A 24,278-nucleotide genomic window follows, 5' to 3' on the forward strand; every position below is an offset into this window, starting at 1 on the left:
GGTCAGGGGAGCGGTTATGGTCAGGGAAGCGGTCAGGGGAGCGGTCAGGGTCAGGGGAGCGGTTATGGTCAGGGAAGCGGTCAGGGTCAGGGGAGCGGTCAGGGAAGTGTTTATGGCCAGGGGCCAGGGAAGCGGCCAGCGGTCATGGGAGTGGTCATGGTCAGGGGAGCGGTCAGGGAGTTGTACAGCTTTCTACTGTATCTGCATTTAAGTATAATTTGAGTACTTTTTACACCCCTGTAAACAGATAATGCCCGCCTTCATAGATTTGATTGGCTATCTCTGTCATTTTGACTTTGACGAGCACTCTTAGACCACTCATCCACTCCGATGAGAAAGTCCCATTATCTTTGTGGCACCAGTGTTCAGTTAGTGTTATTAGGCAGTTATTTCACAACTTTTTTTTTTTTTTTAATAAGCCTATAAATGCCGAGGTCTGGATCTCGCAGATCTCATGCTGGGAACGGCAGCGTGTTCAACTTCATGTTGAGCTGCGCAGACCGATCGGCAAGAGTTGTAGCTTGCAGTTGGGGGCGGAATTGAAAGCGTAAACGTGAAGTCGGACACTTTCTGCTTTCCACAGGGATGTTCGCATGGTGTTTGCATACTTTATCACATATTAAGTGAATAAAATGCAATATTTGTCGAATACAGATGTTTCGGAGACGTTTTCATGAAGCAACAGAAACACTTCATGTAGGCTATACTGCAGGCATCTGATAGGAAACGTCCTATAGACGTATTGCAGATGAGCAAACACTCTAAAAAAAAAAAAAAAACCTCAGCAGATGAAAATGCAGACGTCAAATAGACATTTCCATGATGAAGGTTATTAGTGGCATCAGTTGCTATTGCACAAAGAGCATTCCGTTCATAATCACTAAAAAGCTGACAATCATCTTAGTTAATCGAGATCTCACAAAGATACATTATTATCAATAAAGTTCTCTACGCTGCACACTGAATCTCTTACATCACGTCAGAACTTTGAGATGATTCGTGCTGAACACAACAACACCACAAAAACTCGATTTGAGCCGAGCGGTGAGTGGATTCTAACTAAAAGAATCAGTGGATTCTGATTCAAGAAATCAACTGTGATTAGCTACATTGCTCAGTGCTGCAAAAACACGTTGAAATGGAAATCGATCTCCAGAGCGCAAACCATAACGCACTGGATAGTTTTGCCAAATCTGCAATAAAATGCCATTAATACAGCTTTAACCGAGGGTACTTTTGATTTCGTTTGAGGGTGCTTAGCACCCTCTAGCACCCCCGTAGAACCGGGCCTGAGTGTTCAGACACAGCCTATATAGCCCTTGTCATGGGTGACACTGGGGGGGGCAATTGCCCCCCTAAATTGTTAGTCATGGAATTCCTGATGTCGGCCCGCTGCAATTGGAGCGCTTAGCCAAAGCACTAAATACCCTCACCGTGTTTTTGCAGCGTTGAGCAATGTAGCCAATCACAGACATATCTGTTGATTTCTTGAAGGTAATGGTCAATCAGAAACGTTTTGTCAGAATTCAGTCACCGCTGAAAGCGCAGCTGTTTTTAAGTGCAGTTTTGCACCCTCGTGAATCATCTCATGACTAAGTGCAGACGCAATGTAAATATTTAGAGAGCTTAATTCACTATAACGGAACTCGGTGAGATCGCGATGAACGAAGATGAGTGACGCTTGTGATAAAGGGAGCGCGCTTTGCGCACTTAGTAGGGTATAATCCATTCAGAATTTGTATGAAACTTTTGTTTTTTGGACACACAGCCTACACCCTGCAAAGTTTCGGGAATGACATCCGCATATTTATAACATATAACATCAAATATATGTGAAAGCAGCCTTAGTGATTTAATTCTGGAGCCGGTCCTGGCCAAACCTCGACAGCGTGCGACCTGAGCGAGATCTAATTCACGGACCAAAAGTGTGTGTAAACTTTATTGAGATCGAGACATATCAACCAGTCATTTAATTTAATTTCCAGTAACGGACGGTAGAAAGTTCAGCAATGAATGAATGGTATGCGACTTATGACAGAATATAGTCCCACAACTGATCTTTTATTTTTTCCTCGCCATTGGTAACAACGATTCAAAACAGACACATTTCAACTGACACGGGAAAAAGACACGGAAAACTTCAGTGAACATCAGAAAAGCACCGTGCACATTTCTGGTTAAAAATGAAAGGCCATCAACTGAAAAACGGGAAGCATCGCCATTCAACTCAGCAGCAAGATTCAAAGCTCCACAGTTTACTAAACGGTGGCAACCTCTTTAAGTTATTCTTGACTGTGTTGTATTGGCTGCTTTGATGCGTTGCAATACAGTAGGGCTTTTTAATGCTTTAATGCTTACATCCGAAAAAAAAATATTTTGCTTTTTTTATTTTATTTTATTTATTTATTTTTTTTTTGCTTTTTTTTCTTGCCCCCCCCTCCGACTCAAGAGTCAAATGTCGCCCATGGCCCTTGTGTTACCTTAAGTCAGTCATTGTTTGGTGTTAGTTTCTTGTCCCTGTTCTTCTTGTTCTCTGTGATCCTTGTTGTTGTTTCCTTTGGACTATTAATAAACCACTTTGCACGTAGATCCTAATTTTCTTCTGCATTTCTTGTTCCCCACATGACAACCACTAGGCCTATGTAGGCAAAAAAATAAGTTTCTCCATTGAAGGCCATTTACTGTAATTAGGTGAAATCAATGTTTTTGCAAGCAACATATAAATTGGAAAAAAGATGTGTACTTCCGGGGCTGGAAGCACTGCCATTGCAGTGAATGGGATGATAACAGACAACTTCTTCAGGTATTTTAGACCTCCTTTGTTTAATCCAACAATTTAAGCACACTGGAAATAATGGCATGAAAAATGTGTTTCATTTTCATTAACAAGTTCAGTAATGGGTGACTCTAGGCAGCAGAGCAGTGCAAGCTCACTTTCTTGGTGTACTTACCACCACAGAAACAATGGCAAATAGTTTTTTGAAGAGAATGCCTCATAAATAATGACTGCTGCACACTATTCTCTCCAGCAACCTAGTTGATCCTGCCTGTAAAACAACACATGTCAGAGATACAACATGTCACTTGGTCGCTGAGTACTTGGGAGGAACAATAATGTACAATCCCATGAGAGTTTGTTACACTGTAGTACACTTGTAGAGTCTTTCATACCATTTGTGAACATCACACCTGGTCTGCTTTTGAAAATCTGTGCAGCTGCATGGTATTCCTCAGGTTTAGCAGCTGTAACCTGATGCTACAAGCATTTTTTCCTTTAGCTGATTACAACTGTTCTTAAGCCTCTGCTACTCTACACTGACATCTCTACTCATATTGTTTTTGTCCATTTTCCATTGTTTCTACAAAAGAATTTAAGGAACAATTATATGTTTTATATAGCATTATAAACAAAGTTTAACATGCAGTTATTCTTAATATAATTTCAGACCAAGGAAATCACAAACAGAAAATTCAGAGCATTGATAGCTTAGAGGTTAAAATTTTCATTCAGATCTACAGGGAAAAAATCAAGTTTGTTAAAAATAAAACGGTTAAAGTATCTAAATTAAGTTCATGATGATTTATGATACCTTTGATGTATGTAGTACAATCACAAGTGAATTTCTGCATAATTTAAATGCTGTGGGATTTATTTTACCTGCCTGATCACTTTCAACCTGACAACCAAGTCTAACACGTCCTTGTTTATTTCTGTCATTAAGTTTAGTCAGATTTATTTGCCCAGTGGGTTTATAGGCTGAGGGGTAAGCAGTTTAATATGTTACTTTTCTCATTGGATAAAACCGATTACATCTAAGTTAATCTAATCAATGCATTATATGAGTGAAAGAACAGAGATAAAAACTAGGGGCCCGCATTATATTAAATCTAATGAACTTCGCATGAAAAGTGTTTGTTGTACTGTCATCCTACCACATGTACAGATACCACCTCTATGAATGATCTGCTCTGGAGGGGGCAATCCTGAGATCTGTTGATTTCATAATCAAATGAATATCTCAGACAGGGCTTCACATAATAAAATTTAAATACCTGGCAGTTTGATGTAAATCTTGACACATTCAGTAGATGAAACAGGTTTATCATGTCTGGGGCGGGTTCTGTATGATCTGATAACAATCAAGTTTACTACAAAGGGTTGAAATGGTTTCATTTGGTTTCATCAAAGCCACCATGCAAAACCTCGATGACCGTCTGGCCACCTACCTGGAGAAGGTGCGCTCCCTCGAGAAGGCCAATGCTGATTTTGAGCTAAAGATTCGCCAGTTCCTGGACAGCAAGGCCTGCTGCTCGTGACTACAGCGCCTATTATGCTACTATCAGTGACCTCCAGGTCAAGGTATGTGACTTAACTATTGAACATATTAGTCAAGTCAATCTTTAAACTACCTTTAGACAAAAGTTAACCAATTGTGAATTTACCATCATTCTTCTTATGCATAACATATATTCAAACAGTGTAAAACACAAGTACTCATAAAAGAGAGATCTAAAATGTACCTTTGATGCATTTCTTTCCGAGCCCCTGAAGATTCAGCATGCCACTGGTGTAAATGGAGGCATCTACTTGAGCATTGACAATGTCAAGCTGGCTGTAGATGACTTCAGGGTCAAGTAAGTCTGCAACTTAAAGGCTTGCACTATGAAAAACACAAACATTTTTATAAAGGATCCAAAACATTTACAATGGATTCATTTTTGTGCAGATATCAGACTGAGCTGAACATGAGGCAGTCTGTAGAGGCAGACATTGCTGGCCTGAGGAGGGTGCTGGATGAGCTGACAATGTCCAGATCTGACCTGGAGATGCAGATTGAGGGTCTAAGAGAAGAGCTGATCTTCCTCAAGAAGAACCACGAGGAGGTAAGTTGGTGCTTGGTTCACACTCGATAGCTGTGAAATGCATGTCAGGCAAATGCTCAGTGGTTTGTAATTGCGTCTTTAGGAACTAGTCTTAACATAAGTTTATGCAACTGGCCCCAGATCTTCCTCAAGAAGAACCACGATGAGGTAAGTTGGTGGTTGGTTCACACTCATTAGTTCCTCTTGAAATGTATGTGAGGCAAATGCTCAGTGGTTTTTATTGCATCTTTAGGAACTCTTGGCAGCACGTGTCCAGGTGAGCGGACAAGTCAATGTAGAGCCTCGTGTGTGTGCACCGTGACACCTGACTGCTTTCTGATGGATTTCCTCTCACAGAGCAAAGCCCTCAACAAAGAAGTCGCTGTGAGCACAGAAACTCTCCAAACATCCAGATCAGAAATAACAGAGCTTAAATGCACACTTCAAAGTCTTGAAATTGGGCTACAGTCACAACTCAGTATGGTAAGCAAGCAGACGTGAATCTTGTAAAGTTTGGTCATCAGTTCCAGGTAACCAGCCTGGAAGAGCAGCTGGTGCAGCTTCGTGCCGATCTGGAGCGCCAAGGGCAAGAGTACAGGATGCTTCTGGACATCAAGACCAGACTGGAGATGGAGATCGCAGAGTACAGAAGACTTCTGGATGGAGAGGCTACAAGGTGAGACACAACTACAACAAAATCTTTTAAGAACAGTACGTAAATTAAACATTAACTTTCTATTTTTTAAGTGGCCATTATTTAATAATCTTTGTATTCTGCCTCTGCAGTGTCTCAACCACAAGCAAAACCTCGACTACACGCAAAGTGGTAACTATTGTGGAAGAGGTGGTGGACGGCAAAGTGGTCAGCTCATCCTCCCAGTCTACAAGCCAGACCATGTCTTAAAATCACCCTTGAGCAAAATCTATCTACAAAAGAGTGATAAAGCCAATAAAGTGGTCTAACTGTGCATTTTTGTGTATGTCTTGTTTTGATGTCATTTGCACCTTGCATAAAATCAGCTCCTATTTTGGCAAGTATAAAAAAAGTCTTATGAAAACCAATAATTATTAGCTAGCATTATAAAACTACTATTTGTGTTCATAAACAGGGTAACACAACTTACTCAAGTATTGCAAATATTGGTATAAACCATTGAAATAAGAAAAAAATAAGGTTACACTGCATGCATTTAATGGTTTTCGGTTTTTCAAAATTAATGAATGTTTTCAGTAGTTCTGAAGGCCATTGACTTATTGCATTACTGTTTATTAGGATATTTTATTAAGTAATTTGAACAAGCCCCAATCAACAGATTATTTTATTCAGTTCAGACTTAGTGTTTATTCTAATGGACATCACTTTTGTTTTCTCTGATGTTTCTTATAATAACATGAATAATAATTTGACTGTTTTAAAGATAATATAAACTTAATATAAACTTAGATGGTCTTAAGACAGCCTCACAAAACTTACCAAATAGATAGTTGATTTTTAATAACTTTTCAAGTAATGAATTTGATGATAAATGTCTCAAAGGAAGTGACACATCTCAAATTGTAGTTCGTTACATAATCTTATTTTACTCATTTTAGGTCATGTATTGTGACTACTTTTTAGATGACTTTTCTAACTTGATTTAAACCTACCAATAAATGTATCATACTGATATAAAAAAGGCCAAGGTTAAGGAAATATATTCCATTATTTGATATCAACATCATTAAGTGCATTAAACATTACATTACACCAGGTTTCCCTAACTGGGGTTAATGTAAGAACGGCAGTGGGTTTGTGAGTTAAAAAAAAAAAAAGAATAATTAATTCAGTCATAAGTATATAAAAAAAATTAAAAACAAAGCAATCAAAATAAAACACCTGAACACTAAAAAACAGACATATTTTATTTTTTACCTGCATGTCAATGTGACTATTAACTGACACCAGAGAACTGTGAAAATGCAAATGCCTTGTTAAATTATTAAAATATTAACGTCCTCAGGGATATTTCAAGTAAATATTTTATGCCAAAGGGGTTTGGCTGACAAAAATGTTTCAGAATCCCTGCATTAAATGAACAAACATTAATAAACATGAAAACAGCAAAGACATTACACGTCTTAAGTCGTCCAGGTTTGAAATATTTTTGTTCAGCCCTCCAGAACGAACAATTATTGAAGGTTACTGGATATGATGAAGACATTTCACAGCTACTCATCACCAATGTTTAGTAACTTGCATAATTATTTGTTTCATTCATGGACTAATTGCTTGAGGGCCAAATTCAGAAGCGTGGATTGCAAAATTACTTACATGGCATTAACATTGTATATTGGGAATTTAGTCAAATCTAAATGGTCTGACACTTTTGGAAAGGACAATTTTAAAGAGAAAAAAAGAAGTATTAAGGAGAATCAATAAATAATAAATAATTCACTGCCATTTTATGAATAGCATGTAATCATGTAATCCATAAGTAATTGTAATCTCATTATAAACATTTTAAAATGTAATATAATCCAGAGCACTCCATTTTTGGAATCTGATTACGTAATCCAGATTACATATAATCAGTTACTACCCAGCACTGTTCTTACTTCTAAGTTTCTCTGATCCTCACCAAATTAAATCAGGTAATCAACAGACCAAGGTCAGGATGGAAAAAATATGAATGAATATTAACATTTGTATGAAGTGTATTTAAAACTGTTTGCCTATAAAAGCACCAAAGGTATGTGAGCAATACCACTAAATTGACATAGGCTGGTAAAGGTTGCAGGGTCAAACCTTAAAGGGTCATCACCTGTGTGGCCCTGAGCAAAGGACATAACCTTTAGCTCTAGGCCAGCACCAACAGTACCTATTTTCAAACTTTTCCTCATTAAAAACCTGATTCAACAATGTGCCTCCAGAAACAGGTTTGAGAAACACTGCTCTGGGTGACTGTCCCTGCAGCAAGTGTAGTGCCATAAAATACATTTTGTTGCATGACCACATACTTACCGGGAGGGACCCAACAACGTTTCTGGACATTGCCTCCTGTACCTTCAACTTAATATGAGTCAGAATTAATTAAAACTGAAGGCAAAATCTAAAAATCATCACTCAAGAATTAGCTCTAACTACAAATGTTAGGAATTTACATAATAAATTCATATATTTTTAGAATGAAACAACATTAGATATAAATATTGACTGTGTTAAGCTCTACAGTATTACATTCACTCCACACTCGAAATATTTAAAAGTTGCACAACACAACTTTGTTGCACACAAAAATACATTTTTATTTGCAACAAGACTGATTATCATTAGCAGGTCATCCGAAACCCACTTCAGACAAGCTAAACCTGCTTTTAATCGCTATTTTGATGCAACAGTAGGGACATTAGGCAACAACTGCATTGTTTAAATTCACAATCTGTAAAAAATAATTCATATAAAACATATGCAAACTAGGTAATGGATTTGTAATCAATGCCAAGAACTGGTCATTTATATTATTATACATACAAAAAATACTCATTTTGGAAGACCACATTTGTACAAGCTTTATGTGCCACCAGCTAACATGTGTAGTGGAAAAAAAAAATTTTTTTACCCCCAAATAAAAAATTGGCCTATTATGAACCACTGGAATAAAGAAAGACACCTATGTAGAGCAAAGAACATAAAGAATAATAAAATGTATGTGTCCAGCACAAAATTATATATATATATATATTGTAGGCTTTAAGTAAGCATTTAATTTTATTTGTGTTTAACAATAGAAAGGCCAACTACGCATATTGTAGGGTCCAGTTTAGCTATGGTTTACTGAATATATTCAATTAAATATATTATTCCATTTTTACTTAACAGACCGATAGGATATGACGGCCAATATACTATGAATTCCTAATTCAAACATTAAAATTGAATTAAAGTAGAAAGAAATTAGTTAATTAAACAAAACTGTTAGCTCAAAAAATACATCTCTGTCAATCCATGGCTTCAAGCTTAGGGCAAAATGTAAGTAATTATTGAGGAATTAAAGTGAAACTCTAAAACGCTAACATACCATGCAGACCTGTCTTCAGCCACGCCTGCTGCCTTAGGGAATGGGGCAAGGGTTATATGGTCCACCCCCTTAGGCAATCCATCTGGTCCCTCCCCCATTTGTCCACATAAAAGGAACAGGGGTCGTCTTCTCCTCACTCATCCACTCTCTCATTCTCCAGCCAGAGTTGAGGACAACAACAAGCCTTCTTCAAAATTATGTCTTCTTCCACCCGCACCTACATGTCTTCAGGAAGTTCTTCCCACTTTGGTGGAGGAGCCAGTCGTGTCACAGCCATGCGTGCTGGTAGTGTGTACGGGGGAGCAGGAGGAACCGGGGTCCGTATCTCCAGTGCTTCTGCTTCTCGTTCCTTCTCTGCTGGAGGAGGTGGTGCTGGTTTCAGTGGTGGCGCTGGCTTCAACCTGTCTGATGCTGTTGATGTGTCTGCAAACGAGAAAGCCACCATGCAAAACCTCAATGACCGTCTGGCCACCTACCTGGAGAAGGTGCGCTCCCTCGAGAAGGCCAATGCTGATCTTGAGCTGAAGATTCGCCAGTTCCTGGACAGCAAGACGGCCCCCTCTGCTCGTGACTACAGCGCCTATTGCACTACTATCAGTGACCTCCAGGCCAAGGTACGTGACTTACCTATAAAACATGAGAGTAAAGTCAATCATTAAACTACCTTTAGACAAAAATTAACCTATATATCCCATGGTTCCCCATTTGCAAAGCATAAAGCATATATTGAAAGCATTTAATGAACACTGAATTTCTCAATTACTGCAAGAGTGATCTAAATTTGACCCTTTTCATTTATTTATTATGTGCCAATATCCCTCAATATCCTATGGTTCCTCATGTGCAGAGAATGTGAAAAATACTGGATTTCCCAGGAATGCAATTTGACTCTATTTTTTCAATCTGTGCCCCTGAAGATTCAGCATGCCACTGGTGTAAACGGAGGCATCTACTTGAGCATTGACAATGCCAAGCTGGCTGCAGATGACTTCAGGGTCAAGTAAGTAACAAGCAACATAAACAAACAGCATTTTCGACATCTGCAAAAGGTCTAAAGCATTTAAATTAGTTTGTTTTTTGTGCAGATATGAGAATGAGCTGAGCATGAGGCAGTCTGTAGAGGCAGACATTGCTGGCCTGAGGAGGGTGCTGGATGAGCTGACAATGTCCAGATCTGACCTTGAGATGCAGATTGAGGGTCTAAAAGAAGAGCTGATCTTCCTCAAGAAGAACCACGAGGAGGTAAGTTGGTGGTGGGTTCACACTCAGAAGTTCCTCTTGAAATATATGTGATGCAAATGCTCAGTGGTTTTTATTGCATCTTTAGGAACTCTTGGCAGCACGTGTCCAGGTGAGCGGACAAGTCAATGTAGAGGTAGACGCGGCACCACAGGAAGACCTGACAAAGATCATGGCTGAAATCCGTGAGCACTACGAGGCAGTTGCTGCCAAGAACCGCAAAGATCTTGAGGCCTGGTTCCAGGCTAAGGTAATGTTTTTTTTTTGTTGTTTTTTTTTTAAAGGGCGATGTTTTAATGAAAATCAACAAAAGGTCTTACTGCTTTGCTGCCTCTCATAGAGTGAAGCAGTCAACAAGGAAGTTGCAGTGAGCACAGAAACCCTTCAAACATCCCGATCTGAAATCACAGAGGTTAAACGCACACTCCAGAGTCTTGAAATCGAGCTACAGTCCCAACTCAGCATGGTAAGCAGGCAGAGATGAATCTTGTAAATTTTGGTCATCACACTGCATAGAACACAAAATAACTAAACTTTCCCCAACAGAAAGCATCACTGGAAGGCACTTTGGCAGACACACAGGCCTGCTACGCTGCCATGTTGTCCGGCTACCAGTTCCAGGTAACCAGCCTGGAAGAGCAGCTGGTGCAGCTTCGTGCCGATCTGGAGCGCCAAGGGCAAGAGTACAGGATGCTTCTGGACATCAAGACCAGACTGGAGATGGAGATCGCAGAGTACAGAAGACTTCTGGATGGAGAGGCTACAAGGTGAGACACAACTAGAATAAAAATCTCTTAATAACAACATTTAGACTGTAGTGTCACCATTTTTCAATGAGCAGTGGTGGTTTATTATAATAAACAAAATTAAAGTGCGATGGATATCTGTCTGGCATTTCCATAGAGTGATATTATTTGTTTGTACCTCTGCAGTGTCTCAACCTCAAGCTCAAGTACATCCTTGACTACTCGCAAAGTGGTAACCATTGTGGAAGAGGTGGTGGATGGCAAAGTTGTCAGCTCATCCTCCCAGTCTAAAAGCGAGACTGTGTCAAAAACATCCTAACTCAGAGTGATGAAATCAATAAACTGCACTAACTGTGCACAAACTATGCATTTCTAGTGTCTGTCTTATTTTCGTCTGTTTTGTTGTCATATTTTATGGCACAATGTAAAAATGTATGCAAAAGATTTTAAATGAGGAAAAAAATAGATCTGCTAGTATTAGCCTAGTTGTGGTAAAAATGGAATGACAGCTAACTAAAAGGCAAAATTACATCACTGTTCTCAAGATGACTTTAAAGGGTGAGGGGTAATCCAGTTGACAGCTGGTGATTTCAAAATCTACTGAAAGAAGATGACATGTTGGAATTTGAGTCCAATTGCACATCAAACAAAAACTAATCCACTGGACTAACAAGTTCTATAGTTGTTAAAGCTTTAAGAAAATGTGAAGAACTAAGCTGTTACAAAGGGAATGTTTTCTCACCCCTGGCACCAAGAGTGCTAGGACCAGGACTCTAAATAAATAAATAAAATAATACATTTAAAAAGTAATAAAAAAATACATATAAAAAGCAGGCATGACACCCGTCAGTGCTTAAGTATTAAATATTATAGCAAGTAAACATTCAAGTAGGCCGATTGTGAATGCCACAATGCAGGGCGTAGATTACGCGGGGGACGTGTCCCCCCCCCCACTTTTAATATCCCGTAAATTCGTCCCCCGGTCTAATCAGCATCTTGATATGCCACACCTGTGAGGTGGATGGATTATCTCGGCAAAGGAGAAGTGCTCACTAACACAGATTTAGACAGATTTGTGAACAATATCTGAGAGAAATAGGCCTTTTGTGTACATAGAAAAAGTCTTAGATCTTTGAGTTCAGCTCATGAAAAATGGGGGCAAAAACAACAGTTTTGCGTTTATAATTTGTTCAGTGTATATATAAAACATTTATGTCCCCCTCACTTGTGTGATGACCACTCAATGATGGCTACGCCCCTGCCACAATGTACAATTAGCCCATACACAAATTCGATTTAAAGTAAATGTTTTGGAAATATTATAACGTTAACTAGTAGAAGTATTGTTATGACTAATGTAGCACATCTGGGTGAAAGAGACTATCATTTAACATACTTTGATTAATATAACATTTTGTTTTTGCGTAAGTAGTCAAACTCGAAATAAGGATATCTCTACAACAATCTTTAGATTAAAACCATTAGCTTCAGTGAGTCAAGTTAATCCCATTAAACATTTCTACTCAAGGCATTTTAACGTGATTAATATTATGATACTCCCATAACGTGCCATAAACATTAAGTCATATAATTTGTGGCCAAACAAAACATATATTTATTTGTCGAGATATTTTAATTCAAGTGTTTTATTTACCTCGCTGAAAACTCTCCCTCAGAAATACGCGCCATTCCTGTCAGGCGCGCGCGCTCTTGTGGTCGAGTAAGTAATTCACGCTTCCTATGTTCCAGACCAAGAACCAGCATTTTTACATTTTTTAATTTAATTTAATTTTTTACAAAAATTTGACCTACATTTCGCTAAATTGCCCTAAAACGGATAATTACGGGATTAGACAAGCGAATTTTGAGTTTAGGCGACTCGTTTGCAGAGGTCTGTTAACAAAAATACTTTTTGTATTTTTTTGTTACATGTATTTGTACTACTGAGATTAAGCCATCTTGTAAATTGTAGGCTATACAAGCTTGAATTTTCTTGGACTTACGAAAAACGTGATTAGACTAGTACCATTGTTTTAGACTCTGAATTACTTTAAAATTGTAAACTTTCTGATTATTGGTAGTAGGCTATAGCATTCCTAGTGTAGGCCTACATTGGTTGTTGGAAACAATAAAGAGCGCATTATGGCTATACAACAGTGAACCATATTTGGGGAATTATTTTAATCACTCAGAATTCAGACAACACTATAGTGTATAATGCACTATACATGGAACATGGACCTTCTGAACAGAGTTTATGACTTGTTGAATATAAGCAAAATAGGAAGTGGTCAGACACTGTAAATTCCAGCAGCTCAAGTGGGCTGAACTCTACATTTTGAAACTTGGTGACACTTTCTATGCCAGTTAATGAATATGAATATGAAACACACATTTATATTACACGTAGTTATTATAATTATTAAATATAATTATTAGCCTAATTTTAAGTTTTTTAAAAGTAAGATTTGTACAAAAAAAAAACACTGATGTCAAATTTAACAGTATGAGAAGTAATAAAATGTATCATGAATCTCTTGATAATACAGAGATCTGTTCTTCAGCTCAACAGCCTAAGGGAAGAAGCTGAACTTGGTGGGAAACAGTCTGCTGCTCTGTGTAGTGCATGCACAAACATGAGATGTTTCAAACTAGAATCCACTCTTTACAGTTACAATTGTTATATCATATGTTGCTTTAGGTGAATCTTAAATTGACAGTGAGATCAGCATACCTCCATAGGTTCATATCTTGTTTAATTACATATTTTTGCACTTATTTTTACATTTTTTAATTTTTTTTTTGCAGAAAAGCTTGCTTCTTCCAACACATCTACATCACTTATATGATGCAACTGGTGTTCAGATTCTGCATTGAATTTTTTGTGCCCCAGATTTGAAAAGTAATATATTGAAATTAGTGAATCATTAGAGTTAGTTATTGGCCTATAAAAGTGATATCGAATATTTAAGGTTTTTAGAGCATGAGGGGCTTTACTACAGTAAAACCAGCAGTGAAAAACAAGCAACCTCCATAAATGTTTGAACATGTACAGAGCTGCTTTTATCTGGGGAAAGGTTTACGGGGGAAATGTGAGCGTCTATCTTACTCACTTGAGGGTAAGATCAATCAACCAATCTTACTTCTCAGCGTCACCTTTCAATTCAGGTGATTTAAGCTGACAGAATTCCTTGCTGTCAGCAAAGTTTTTGATGAGAATAAGGTCAGCGCGTCCTTCTTTGTCAGCTGCCAGCATATATAAGGACCCTGAGTTGCTCTACTGTACTCACTCTCCAGCCAGAGCAGAGTAAGACCACAAACCATCGTCCACATGGCTACCACCTTCTCCAGCGGCAGCTTCATTTCCAGTAGATCCTCAATGGGCTCCTCACGCTTCTCTTCTTCAGGTGGAGGAGGTGGCCGCATCAGCGCCATGAGGGCTGGCAGCGTGTATGGAGGCGCAGGAGGTTCAGGGGTCCGTATCTCCAGTGCCTCTCGCTCCATGGCCTCAGCAGGCTCAGGAAGCAGCTTTGGCTTTGGAGGTGGATTTGGTGCTGGGGGAGGCGCTGGTGGAGGATTCGGCGGGGGATTTGGTGGTGCTGCAGCTGGAGGAGGATTCGGCGTCGGTGGAGGAGCGGATGACAGCATCATTGGCAACGAGAAGTTCACCATGCAGAATCTCAATGACCGTCTGGCTGCTTACCTGGAGAAGGTCCGCTCCCTTGAAAAGGCCAATGCTGACCTCGAGCTGAAGATATGCCAATTTCTTGAAACCAGAATCTCTCCTACTGGCACTGCTCGTAACCACTCTGCCTTCGAAGCTACTATCGGTGACCTCCAGGCTAAAGTAGGTCTAGCTTGATTCTTTGTGGTTAATGCTGTAAGGAAATTGCATAACCTAATAATCTTCATTACCATAAAAAAGTTCACATTTTTTGCAGATCCTGAGCGCCATGCAGGAAAAGAACACAGTCCACCTCAGCATTGACAATGCCAGCTTGACTGCAGATGACTTCAGAATGAAGTAATATTTGTTTCATTTTTCATTACATTTGTATAGAATAATTGCTGTGGAAATGTACAGAAATTATAGAAAAATAACAACAAATAACTGTTTAACTAATATGCAAATCAGCTTTTGGGTAATGTGATATGCTATACACATTTTTCAATTATGTTAAAGATGAAAGTAATGTTAACAATCCATTAGTCACGCCAAATGACCTTTTAAAGAGACAGTTCGCCCCAAAATGAAAATTCAGTCATCATTTACTCAACTTTCACTTGTTCCAAATCTTGTGTTCTGCCGAACACAAAATAACATATTTCAAATTCAAATTGGTAAGATATTTTTAAAAATGTTGATAACCAAACAGTAGCAGGTAGCCATTGATCTCCATATTATGGAAAAAAAATACTGTGGAAGTGAATGACTACCATCAACTGTTTGGTTGTCAACATTCTTAAAAATATCTTCTTCAACTAGTAATGAACTTCTAAAACTAGTAGAATGGGGATAGAATGGGGGAAAATAGCCAGTCACAGCAACAAAATTCTTGATGTTGAAAAAGACAGTTCTTTTGTATAATGTTGCTTTCTATTGGACAGATATGAGAACGAGCTGGCAATGCGTCAGTCTGTGGAGGCAGACATTGCAGGGTTAAAGACTGTGCTTAGTGAGCTCAATATGAGTCATAAAGACCTCAACCTGCAGATCGAAGGACTCACTGAGGAGCTGGTCTACATGAAGAAGAATCATGAGGAGGTAGTAAATCATTGCAAAACCTTTAAGAAAGTGTAAAACACAAGATTATGCTAAGAATTGCTAAACATTTTAGACAAGAGGTCAGGTCACACAGGTGTTTTATAGCTTTAAGCTCTAGATGTCACTGTTTTCTAACATATTTCAATTCCATGACACTTGAAGGCAAGAATGAACAGGTGATGATGAGAAGATATTTGAAAATCATATATGATGTATCTTCAGGACCTCTTGACCTCACGCAATCAGATGAGTGGACAGGTCAATGTGGAGGTTGATGCAGCACCACAGGAAGACCTGACCAAAATTCTAGCTGAGATGCGTGAGCACTACGAGACTGTCGTATCCAAGAGCCGGAGAGACCTTGAAGGCTGGTTCCAGCAGAAGGTTGGTTCAGTCCAGAACTTGATTCTTTGATAACAAACACTCATAAAGACATATGCAGTCTAGGAGCCCACCTCAAAAATGTTGGAAATAAAATAACAATAGTTTATGAAAGAAAGGCAAAACATCTACCGAATTAAAACAAGTTAGAAAATGATTGATCAGTTCTTGCAAAGATGATTTGTGTTTTTTATAGAGAAGTAGTATGTACGTCCCTTAAGTCTAGAAACATTGGCACAGCTAACCCTATGTTGGGCTTATGCATGTATTAAATTAAACGATCATTTTAAAACACTTCTTTTGCAGTCTGAGACCTTGAAACAAGAGGTTGCAACAAGTACAAAGACCTTGCAGACTTCGAAAACTGAGGTCAACACCGTGAAGAGCACAGTACAGTCACTGGAGATTGAGCTTCAGTCTCTCCTTGCCATGGTTAGTATGTGTAGACAAAATGTACAGCCTCAAAACTATTTGGACACAACTGACACTTAAAGCATGGTTTGGTGTGCATTAGATTTAAAAAAAACAACAACAATCAAACCAACTGGCATCCATTTTAAAAACCCAATTTTCAAGCCAAATAATTGATAGGCATTTGTTAAATGATAAACCCATTCAAAAGTATTTGAACTCTTTCTGGTTGGCAAACGTTTAAACAAATTTTTAGTTTTGGTCATTGCTAACATATCTTTCTCTCATTATCCCTACCTCACAGAATTCATCCATGGAAGGCACCCTGAGCGAGACTCAGAATCGCTACACCCTGCAGCTGTCCGGATACCAGGCACAGGTGAGAGTTCCTGAGCATAAGGCTATATCTCATAAATCTCAGATTTATGACAGATCTCATAAATCTCTTACTGTAGCCAACCACTAACAAGACTTTAAAATGACCTGTGCCAGGGTTAAAAGTTCTGTCTTCTCCCCTCGTAGGTGAGTGGAATGGAGGGTCAATTGGTGCAGCTTCGTGCCGATCTGGAGCGCCAGAGTCAAGAGTACCAGATGCTTCTGGACATCAAGACCAGACTGGAACTGGAGATTGCAGAGTACAGGAGACTGCTGGATGCAGAAGCCAGCGGCAGGTAAATCACAGACTACGTTTGTGTAGTTTACATGCTCTGCTCCATAAATTGGAATATTCTTGCAAATATGCAGACTGAGAAACATTATTTTCCTGCTATGCTCTACAAAAAAAATATATTTTTTTTTAATTATAAATAACTATTCTTATTCTAATAAATGCAGACCACACATGCAATAAATGTCTGAAGGCTGTATACCTATATATATATATTTATTGCACTATTGATAGATTTTTGAGGAAACCGTGTTCCATTTTTTTCAGGATTGATAAATACAAAGTTCAAAAGAACAGCATTTGTTTAAATAGAAATCTTTTGTAACATAAATGTCTTTACTGTCAATTTTTATCAATTTAATGCATCCTTGCTTAAGTGTTCATTTGTTTAAAGGTCCCATATTGTACACCTTTCTGTGGAAGTTTGTGGTTTAAAGCTTGAAAGACACAAGTCTACAAATTGAGCTTTACAGGTTTAACTGGTTGGGTATTTTTATTTCCAAACAGCCTCACAATCTCTGGCTCTGGCTCCAGCTCCTCCTCCAGCTCGATCACTACCACCAAAACAGCAGTGATCACTGTGGTGGAAGAGGTGGTTGATGGTGGGACGGTGGTTTCTTCCTCTTCAACATCCCTTGTTAAGTGAAGCCCACCAGACTCGTGTTGGTTGGAGAACAGAACTTTAGCTCCGCTCATGCTGTCAGAATATGGTGGTCGTCTTTGAGCATTTACAACAATAAAACTGATGTCAAAGACAAAATGTGAGTAGTTATGTCATCTATTGTATATGGATGCAATTTAGAGATGTTTCAGTTTAAGTGACCAGAGATCCCAAAAGGGTATATTAACATTGGCATAATAAAAGAATAGTTCACCCAAGAACAAAAATTGACTAAAACTCCAAGCAAGAAGTAGATGAATTTGTTTCTTCATCGAAATAGATTTGGAGAAATTTAGCATTACATTGCTTGTTGACCAATGGATGGGTGAATGGGTGCCGTCAGAATGAGAGTCCAAACAGCTGATAAAAACACCACAAAAATCCACATGTAACTTACACGACTCCAGTCCATCAATTAACATCTTGTGAAGCGAACAGCTGCATGTTTGTAAGAAACAAATCTATCATTAATACGTTTTAACTTTAAACTGTTGCTTCCAGTAAAATGTCTCTATCCATATTGCTTTCTCCAGTGAAAAGGTTTTGTCTTGTCTGATTCAGGAGAGAAATACACAGATCAAGCACCATTTACAAGTGAAAATTGTCCAAAACAGTTTTGTCGGTGGATTCTGATGTGAGAGGACAGGCAGGACTTTTTTACTGGAGGGTGACTGAAGAATTGTTATGGATTATGGACTCATATTTTGGCCAGAAGAGACATTTAAATTAAAAAATGCCCTAAAGATGGATTTGTTTCTTACAAACATGTAGTTTTCACTTCACAAGATATTAATTGCTGGAGTGGAATCAGGTGGATTACTTGTGGATTATTGCGATGTTTTTATCAGCTGTTTGGACTCATTCTGACGGCACCCATTCACTGCAGAGGATCCATTGGTGAGCAAGTGATGTACTGCTAAATTTCTCAAGATCTCTTCCAAAGAACAAACAAACACATTTACACCTTGGATGGCCCGAGGGTGAGTAAATTTTCAGCAAATTTTCATTTGGGGAATTCCTTTAACTTGGTACCAATGCATCATTAAACATGTCCAATCCCAATCCGACCACATCCTCAATTAAATCCAGGCGAGAAACATTTACATTAAATTAAGTGTATAATGTTTTCAAATGACTGCGGACTGTCTTTACTTTGTCAAATAGTTTTAAACCACACACAGCAGACAAACAACATTATGAACTAGGTTAGCTAAACCACAGATATGTATCAGAACGTGAAGTATGTAAACTAGTTACAAAAGACTGCAACAAACTTGCACAGATGACAGAACCTGCTGAATAAATAAATATGAATGTGAATGAACGAAAAACAATGGTAGTGAGAGTAAACATTAATTTCACGCGGGAATGACAAATCTCACATATATGTGTTTTGACAATCCACCCAAGGAGTATAAATCCATTTCTCCTGTAGGAGACCTCCAAAAATCTGCCAAGGATAAACATCAACTATAATATAATGAAATATTTGATTTATACGTTGCTTGCAAAACATTTCATTACAATACACAGCTACTTCTGAATGGCCATCTATAGAGAAATATGCCTTTTGTCCACAGAATGCACTACATCCAAATTTGACTATGCTAACCAGCCAAACTTTGACTCCTTGTGTCAACTAGTTAATCCAGCATCAAACCACCAACAACCAGCATGGTTTATAGATGTATTTATAGATGCATTTATGCACGCCTTTTTGGAATTGTCTTTCATTTAATTTCATTTAATATAATTTAAAATGACTTATTGGTTTTTAAAATGTCTTTTTAAAAACGTTTTCCAGTTAAATCACATAAAAACTACTAAAACAAGCTACAATTATTGAGTAGATATTTTGCAAGTGCATTACGTTCATTTTTTTAAATATAAATGAGTTACAAACAGAAAAATAAGATTAAAATTAAATTAAAAAATAAGAATTATCAATGCATAAAACACAAGATAAGATAAGATATTGGATAATGTAGCATTGGGTCAGTATAGGGTCACTGTGTAAAATGAAAAAGCAGTTAGCATTGCAGAATCTTGACAAATTACTTTCTGCTATGTTGCAAAAGTACCTAAAAGGTCAAACTGGAATGAAAGATATTTCACTTACTACTAAAATAACAAAAGGCAAACAAACAAATCTAGTTCCGATGGACTTGCTGTGCATAAACCTCACCTTTCCATCATAATGTTGCAGTACATACGGAAACCGCAAATGTCAAACGCATCAACAGCAGAAGTGTTTTCAGCCCAGCCCAGCCCAGCCCAGCCAAGCCCATAAAAGAAACGTGGTCTAGTCAGTAAGCAGAATTCATTTCTGTGGTAACACGCCTGTGGAGTGTTGAAATGAAAGGTCCTGTTGAAAAGAATTGTTAATAATGGAAACAAGTCTTTAAACTCTCTAGGACTCTCTAGTTTCTAGGATGAAAACCGCTGTGCTGCAGGGTTCTCTACAGAGAATTTGTTTCTAAATGTTTTTAGCCTGAATTTCAACAACCTTTGCATCTTTAAACAATGACAAAACAACTAAGAAAAAGTAAACAAAACACCATAAGGCATAATAATTGAGCCAAAAAAGAAGGGGAGAAAGTGTCTATGGTGAAATAAACCATTTTTTGAATTGCAAAACCATCATGTGTTACTATTTATCTTCTTTCAACGTTAAATAAATAATAATAATAAAATAATATAAAAATGAATAAAATAAAATAAAACTGTTTTCCAGTAAATTGATCTAACATCTTAAAAACAAGACGCATTTACTTTTGAGGAAAAAATAGGCCTAATACATTTTTTGATGATCAAAATACAGTATAAACAGTAATATTATGATATATTATTACAATTTAAAATAACAGCTTATTTTGATATTTTAAAATGCAATTAATTTCTGTGATGCAATGCATCTTTACTCCAGTCTTCAGTGTCACATGATCCTTCAGAAATCATTCTAATCTGCTGATTTGTGCTTATTACCTATATATAAGCTATAATTGATATATTATCTTATATCAGTGATCTTTTTATTTTTTCAGAGTGTTTGTACTGCCATTAATGTACACGAAAGTCAAACAGAAGCTGGAAGATTTGCTAACAGTGTCTTTTACCCTACATTTCACCTTAGGTGTGACCTTTACGGTCGCTGGAATCGTTCCAGCGAATGCAGTGAGATGGCATGCATGGAATTCCAGGCTTTGTGTCTTATATTCAAATTCACTCTATAAAAGAAGCTGGCATTCTCCTTCCATCATTTACTGACCTGCCAGAGCAGACGCAGACAGAAAGTCTTGGTCAACATGGCTTCCACCTACTCCACCCGCAGCAGCTACATGTCCTCCAGCGGCTCCACGCGTATATCCACGTCTAGCGTGGGAAGCAGCCGCATGAGCACCGCGAGGGCCGGGAGCGTGTACGCCGGCGCAGGAGGTTCAGGGGTCCGCATCTCCAAGGCCACTTACTCTGTTGGAGGTTTCAGCATGTCAGGATCTGCAGACAACAGCATCGTTGGCAATGAGAAACTCGCCATGCAGAGCCTCAATGACCGCCTGGCTACTTACCTGGTCAAAGTGCGCTCACTAGAGAAGGCCAACGCTGAACTAGAGCTGAAGATCCGCCAGTTCCTAGATGGCAAAGCCTCCCCTGTTGCTCGTGACTACAGCGCGTACTTTGTCACCATACAGGATCTTCAGGCTAAGGTATTTTATGTTTTTTGAAAGATCCTAAATATAGAGCTAAAAATTATATATATATATAAAATAATTATATTGGTGTATATGTCCAGATCATGGCAGCCATTCACCTGAAGGGTGGCATCCATCTCAGCATTGACAACACCAGCCTGGCCATTAATGATTTCAAAATGAAGTGAGTCTTTCCAGCAGATTCAATGTTTATTGCATGTTTTCGACACAAGCATAGCAGAAAATTGACTGATAGCAACATAATGCAGTACGCAGAAAAGGAAATTTAGGATTTTGGTATTTATTTATTTATTTTGATTAAATATGTATAGAATATAGAATAAATGTTTCATATTCTTCAAAGATCAAACCGATATCATTTGTAATAGAACAATGCAAACCTGCAGCATTTTTCCTTGTGGTCTCCAGAGTTATTATAGTGAAGTAAAGTAAAGCAAAGTAAAATGAATTTTAACTGAAGTCAAGGCAACATTTCTCATTTGCATTTAGTTTAGCTTGATGTGCTAAAATAACTAAAAGTAAAACTTTAATAAAAATGTATAAAAAAAAAACTTTACTACAAAATTACTAAAACGTTAAAATAAAAACTGGGGGGAAAAACGAATTCAAACTATTAATTATAACTATAATATTATCTCAATGATACTAAAATAAGACTGGTGGTCTCATATTTAAACCCCAAAGGTTTCATATTATACCATGACATTTTGACAGTTAATATTATATCTGTGACCATATCATTTACAATATTGTTTTAACTGTTAATTGTTTTCTGCATAAATTATTTATAAAAATTATAGCAAGCTTCGTATAAGAGTTCTACACTAGAGAATGTATACAATAGCACGAGTGTTGCATTGAATCAGTTTTACCTGAGTTTGGAGGTGGGTCTTGTGTCCAGTGTTTTTTAAAGAGCATGTTTCTGACAGATATGAAACCGAGCTGGCCATGCGTCAGTCAGTGGAAGCAGACACTGCCGGCCTGAAGAGGGTGCTTGATGAGCTCAACATCACCAGAAAAGACCTCACCATGCAGGTCGAAGGGCTGAAGGAGGAGCTGGTCTATCTGAAGAAGAATCATGAGGAGGTGCATAATGATTTTGTGAAAATGTATATAGTAGTAGAATAACATATTATATACACATGTAACCTAAAATAAGATACATTGACCTGAGAAGCAAAGCTGCATGGATATCATTTAAAATTATTTCAGATTTTGTACTATAAATAGGTCACTATCAAGTAAGCAAATAATATAATTTGTAATTATTGTTGAAACAATATGAAAACATTTTTGAAATTGTTTTTAAAAATGTTAAATTAGAATTAGAAAAAGAATTGTAATTAAAATTTGTACAAATTATTTAAAAAAAAATTTTTAAATTATTATTAAAAAAAATGCACAATAGCAGCATATTTTCATACATTTTTACTGGGGGGAAAAAAAAGAGCCTAAACATTTTGTATGATTTGTTACAATTTAAGTATTTTATTGCTGTTAAATATGACAATGTTTACCAGTGAGGTTACTTGAGACTTGACATGAATATGAATATATTCTTAGGATATGTTGGCCACGCGTGCACAAATGAGCGGACAGGTTCACGTCGAGGTCGATGCAGCTCCACAGCAAGATCTCACCAAGATCCTCGCAGAAATCCGTGAGCACTACGAAGAAGTCACAGCGAAAAACCAAAGAGATCTGGAGCTCTGGTTCAAGACAAAGGCGAGATTTATCAAAACATACAGGGACGGAAGCCTTTAATGTGCTTTTCATGACCAAATGGTGTGAGACCGCTTGTTTCAAGTAAGCAATCTCTTTCTGCTTTTTATTTCAGACGGAAACTCTGAAACAAGAAGTTGTCACCAGCACCACAGACCTGAAAACATCTCGCACTGAAATCAATATGGTCAAATCCACACTCCAGTCTTTGGAAATCGAACTCCAGTCCCTCTTAGCCATGGTCAGTGATATGGAATTGGCCATTTCTGTGGTAATATTTGTGTTTTAGTATGACTATTCTGAATTTGCATGTTCTTATTACTGTAGAAAGCGTCTTTGGAGGCCACATTGAACGACACCAGGAATCGTTATTCCATGAAGCTGTCCAGTTACCAACATCAGGTGAGTAGATTTGCAATTAACAAAACCGATATATCATTTACTCACCCTCCTGTCATTCCAAACCTGTATGTCTTTTTTTTTTTTTCTCTGTGGAACACAAGTAGATATTATTCAGTGCATCTTAAAAGATGGCGGAACAAACGTTTTAAAGAAACAAACCAACTTGTTTTTTGTGCTCCCAGGTCACCATCCTGGAAGAGCAGATAGTCCAACTCCGTGCCGATCTGGGGCGCCAGCGTCAGGACTACCAGATACTCCTGGACATCAAGACCAGACTGGAGCTGGAGATTGCGGAGTACAGGAGACTGCTGGATGGAGAAGCCACGTGAGTTGATCGGTTCCGTCATTCAGATCCAAATCATTCAAAAAGCAGTTAAAATGTCCCTGGAACACACTATACTATTATTATTATTATAGTTAAAATGAAAGCCTCTAACTGTTGTTTTTCCTCTACAGCGTCAAAACATCCTTCAGTTCCACCTCGAGGACAAAAGTCATCACAGTCGTGGAAGAGGTTGTAGATGGAAAAGTGGTCTCCACCTCCACGTCCTCATCCATGTCTGACAGTCACAGACTTTGATTGGCTGTAATGCCTGTTTGTGTTTGCAGTATGCACAAAACTGGAAACCAAATAAAATAAAACGCCATTTAAA

General features: G+C 38.0%; 3 protein-coding genes and 3 long non-coding RNA genes across 6 annotated transcripts in view; 4 read left to right on the plus strand and 2 right to left on the minus strand.

Moving 5' to 3' along the window:
* Nucleotides 1-3,090, minus strand: part of LOC107665145 (uncharacterized) — an 11,427-nt gene extending 8,337 nt beyond the window's left edge. Inside the window, exon 1 of the long non-coding RNA XR_001631522.1 lies at nucleotides 3,078-3,090. This is a non-coding gene — a long non-coding RNA (uncharacterized LOC107665145). The remainder of the gene's footprint in view (nucleotides 1-3,077) is intronic.
* Nucleotides 1-5,795, plus strand: part of LOC107665146 (uncharacterized) — a 7,776-nt gene extending 1,981 nt beyond the window's left edge. The window contains exons 2-3 of the long non-coding RNA XR_001631523.1: nucleotides 5,410-5,539; nucleotides 5,650-5,795. This is a non-coding gene — a long non-coding RNA (uncharacterized LOC107665146). The remainder of the gene's footprint in view (nucleotides 1-5,409; nucleotides 5,540-5,649) is intronic.
* LOC107665142 (keratin, type I cytoskeletal 13-like) overlaps nucleotides 1-11,263 on the plus strand; it is a 23,232-nt gene extending 11,969 nt beyond the window's left edge. The window contains exons 2-8 of the mRNA XM_016455910.1: nucleotides 9,288-9,535; nucleotides 9,839-9,921; nucleotides 10,007-10,163; nucleotides 10,249-10,410; nucleotides 10,501-10,626; nucleotides 10,707-10,927; nucleotides 11,093-11,263. Of these exons, the coding sequence (XP_016311396.1) occupies nucleotides 9,288-9,535; nucleotides 9,839-9,921; nucleotides 10,007-10,163; nucleotides 10,249-10,410; nucleotides 10,501-10,626; nucleotides 10,707-10,927; nucleotides 11,093-11,225 (1,130 nt within the window). The 3' untranslated portion in view covers nucleotides 11,226-11,263. The remainder of the gene's footprint in view (nucleotides 1-9,287; nucleotides 9,536-9,838; nucleotides 9,922-10,006; nucleotides 10,164-10,248; nucleotides 10,411-10,500; nucleotides 10,627-10,706; nucleotides 10,928-11,092) is intronic.
* On the minus strand, nucleotides 10,291-21,741 carry LOC107665147 (uncharacterized). Its single transcript, XR_001631524.1, has 4 exons — nucleotides 21,731-21,741; nucleotides 20,209-20,211; nucleotides 16,106-16,114; nucleotides 10,291-10,352 (listed from the first exon to the last, which is right to left on the minus strand). It is a non-coding gene; the product is annotated as an uncharacterized LOC107665147 (long non-coding RNA).
* LOC107665140 (keratin, type I cytoskeletal 13-like) lies at nucleotides 14,223-17,797 on the plus strand. Its single transcript, XM_016455907.1, has 8 exons — nucleotides 14,223-14,753; nucleotides 14,848-14,930; nucleotides 15,515-15,671; nucleotides 15,894-16,055; nucleotides 16,359-16,484; nucleotides 16,768-16,842; nucleotides 16,986-17,134; nucleotides 17,638-17,797. Exons 1-8 carry the CDS (start codon nucleotides 14,238-14,240, stop codon nucleotides 17,774-17,776), a joined length of 1,407 nt encoding a protein of 468 aa, XP_016311393.1. The 5' UTR covers nucleotides 14,223-14,237; the 3' UTR covers nucleotides 17,777-17,797.
* On the plus strand, nucleotides 21,084-24,278 carry krt1-19d (keratin, type 1, gene 19d). The gene is made up of 8 exons (XM_016455911.1): nucleotides 21,084-21,495; nucleotides 21,582-21,664; nucleotides 22,431-22,587; nucleotides 23,065-23,226; nucleotides 23,339-23,464; nucleotides 23,551-23,625; nucleotides 23,808-23,950; nucleotides 24,082-24,278. The coding sequence occupies exons 1-8, from the start codon at nucleotides 21,097-21,099 to the stop codon at nucleotides 24,203-24,205; spliced, it is 1,269 nt and encodes a 422-aa protein (XP_016311397.1). The 5' UTR covers nucleotides 21,084-21,096; the 3' UTR covers nucleotides 24,206-24,278.

This window comes from Sinocyclocheilus anshuiensis, unplaced genomic scaffold, assembly GCF_001515605.1.
Source record: "Sinocyclocheilus anshuiensis isolate Anshui unplaced genomic scaffold, SAMN03320099.WGS_v1.1 scaffold379, whole genome shotgun sequence".
NCBI lineage: Eukaryota > Metazoa > Chordata > Actinopteri > Cypriniformes > Cyprinidae > Sinocyclocheilus > Sinocyclocheilus anshuiensis.

Bases quoted from the DNA above. Each gene is read 5' to 3' on its own strand.
- LOC107665140 (XM_016455907.1), top strand. From the start codon at position 14,238: ATGGCTACCACCTTCTCCAGCGGCAGCTTCATTTCCAGTAGATCCTCA. The intron at 15,672-15,893 runs GTAGTAAATCAT...ATGTATCTTCAG, and splicing joins TGAAGAAGAATCATGAGGAG to GACCTCTTGACCTCACGCAA. The intron at 16,056-16,358 runs GTTGGTTCAGTC...CTTCTTTTGCAG, and splicing joins AAGGCTGGTTCCAGCAGAAG to TCTGAGACCTTGAAACAAGA.
- krt1-19d (XM_016455911.1), top strand. From the start codon at position 21,097: ATGGCTTCCACCTACTCCACCCGCAGCAGCTACATGTCCTCCAGCGGC. The intron at 21,496-21,581 runs GTATTTTATGTT...GTATATGTCCAG, and splicing joins TACAGGATCTTCAGGCTAAG to ATCATGGCAGCCATTCACCT. The intron at 23,626-23,807 runs GTGAGTAGATTT...TTGTGCTCCCAG, and splicing joins TGTCCAGTTACCAACATCAG to GTCACCATCCTGGAAGAGCA.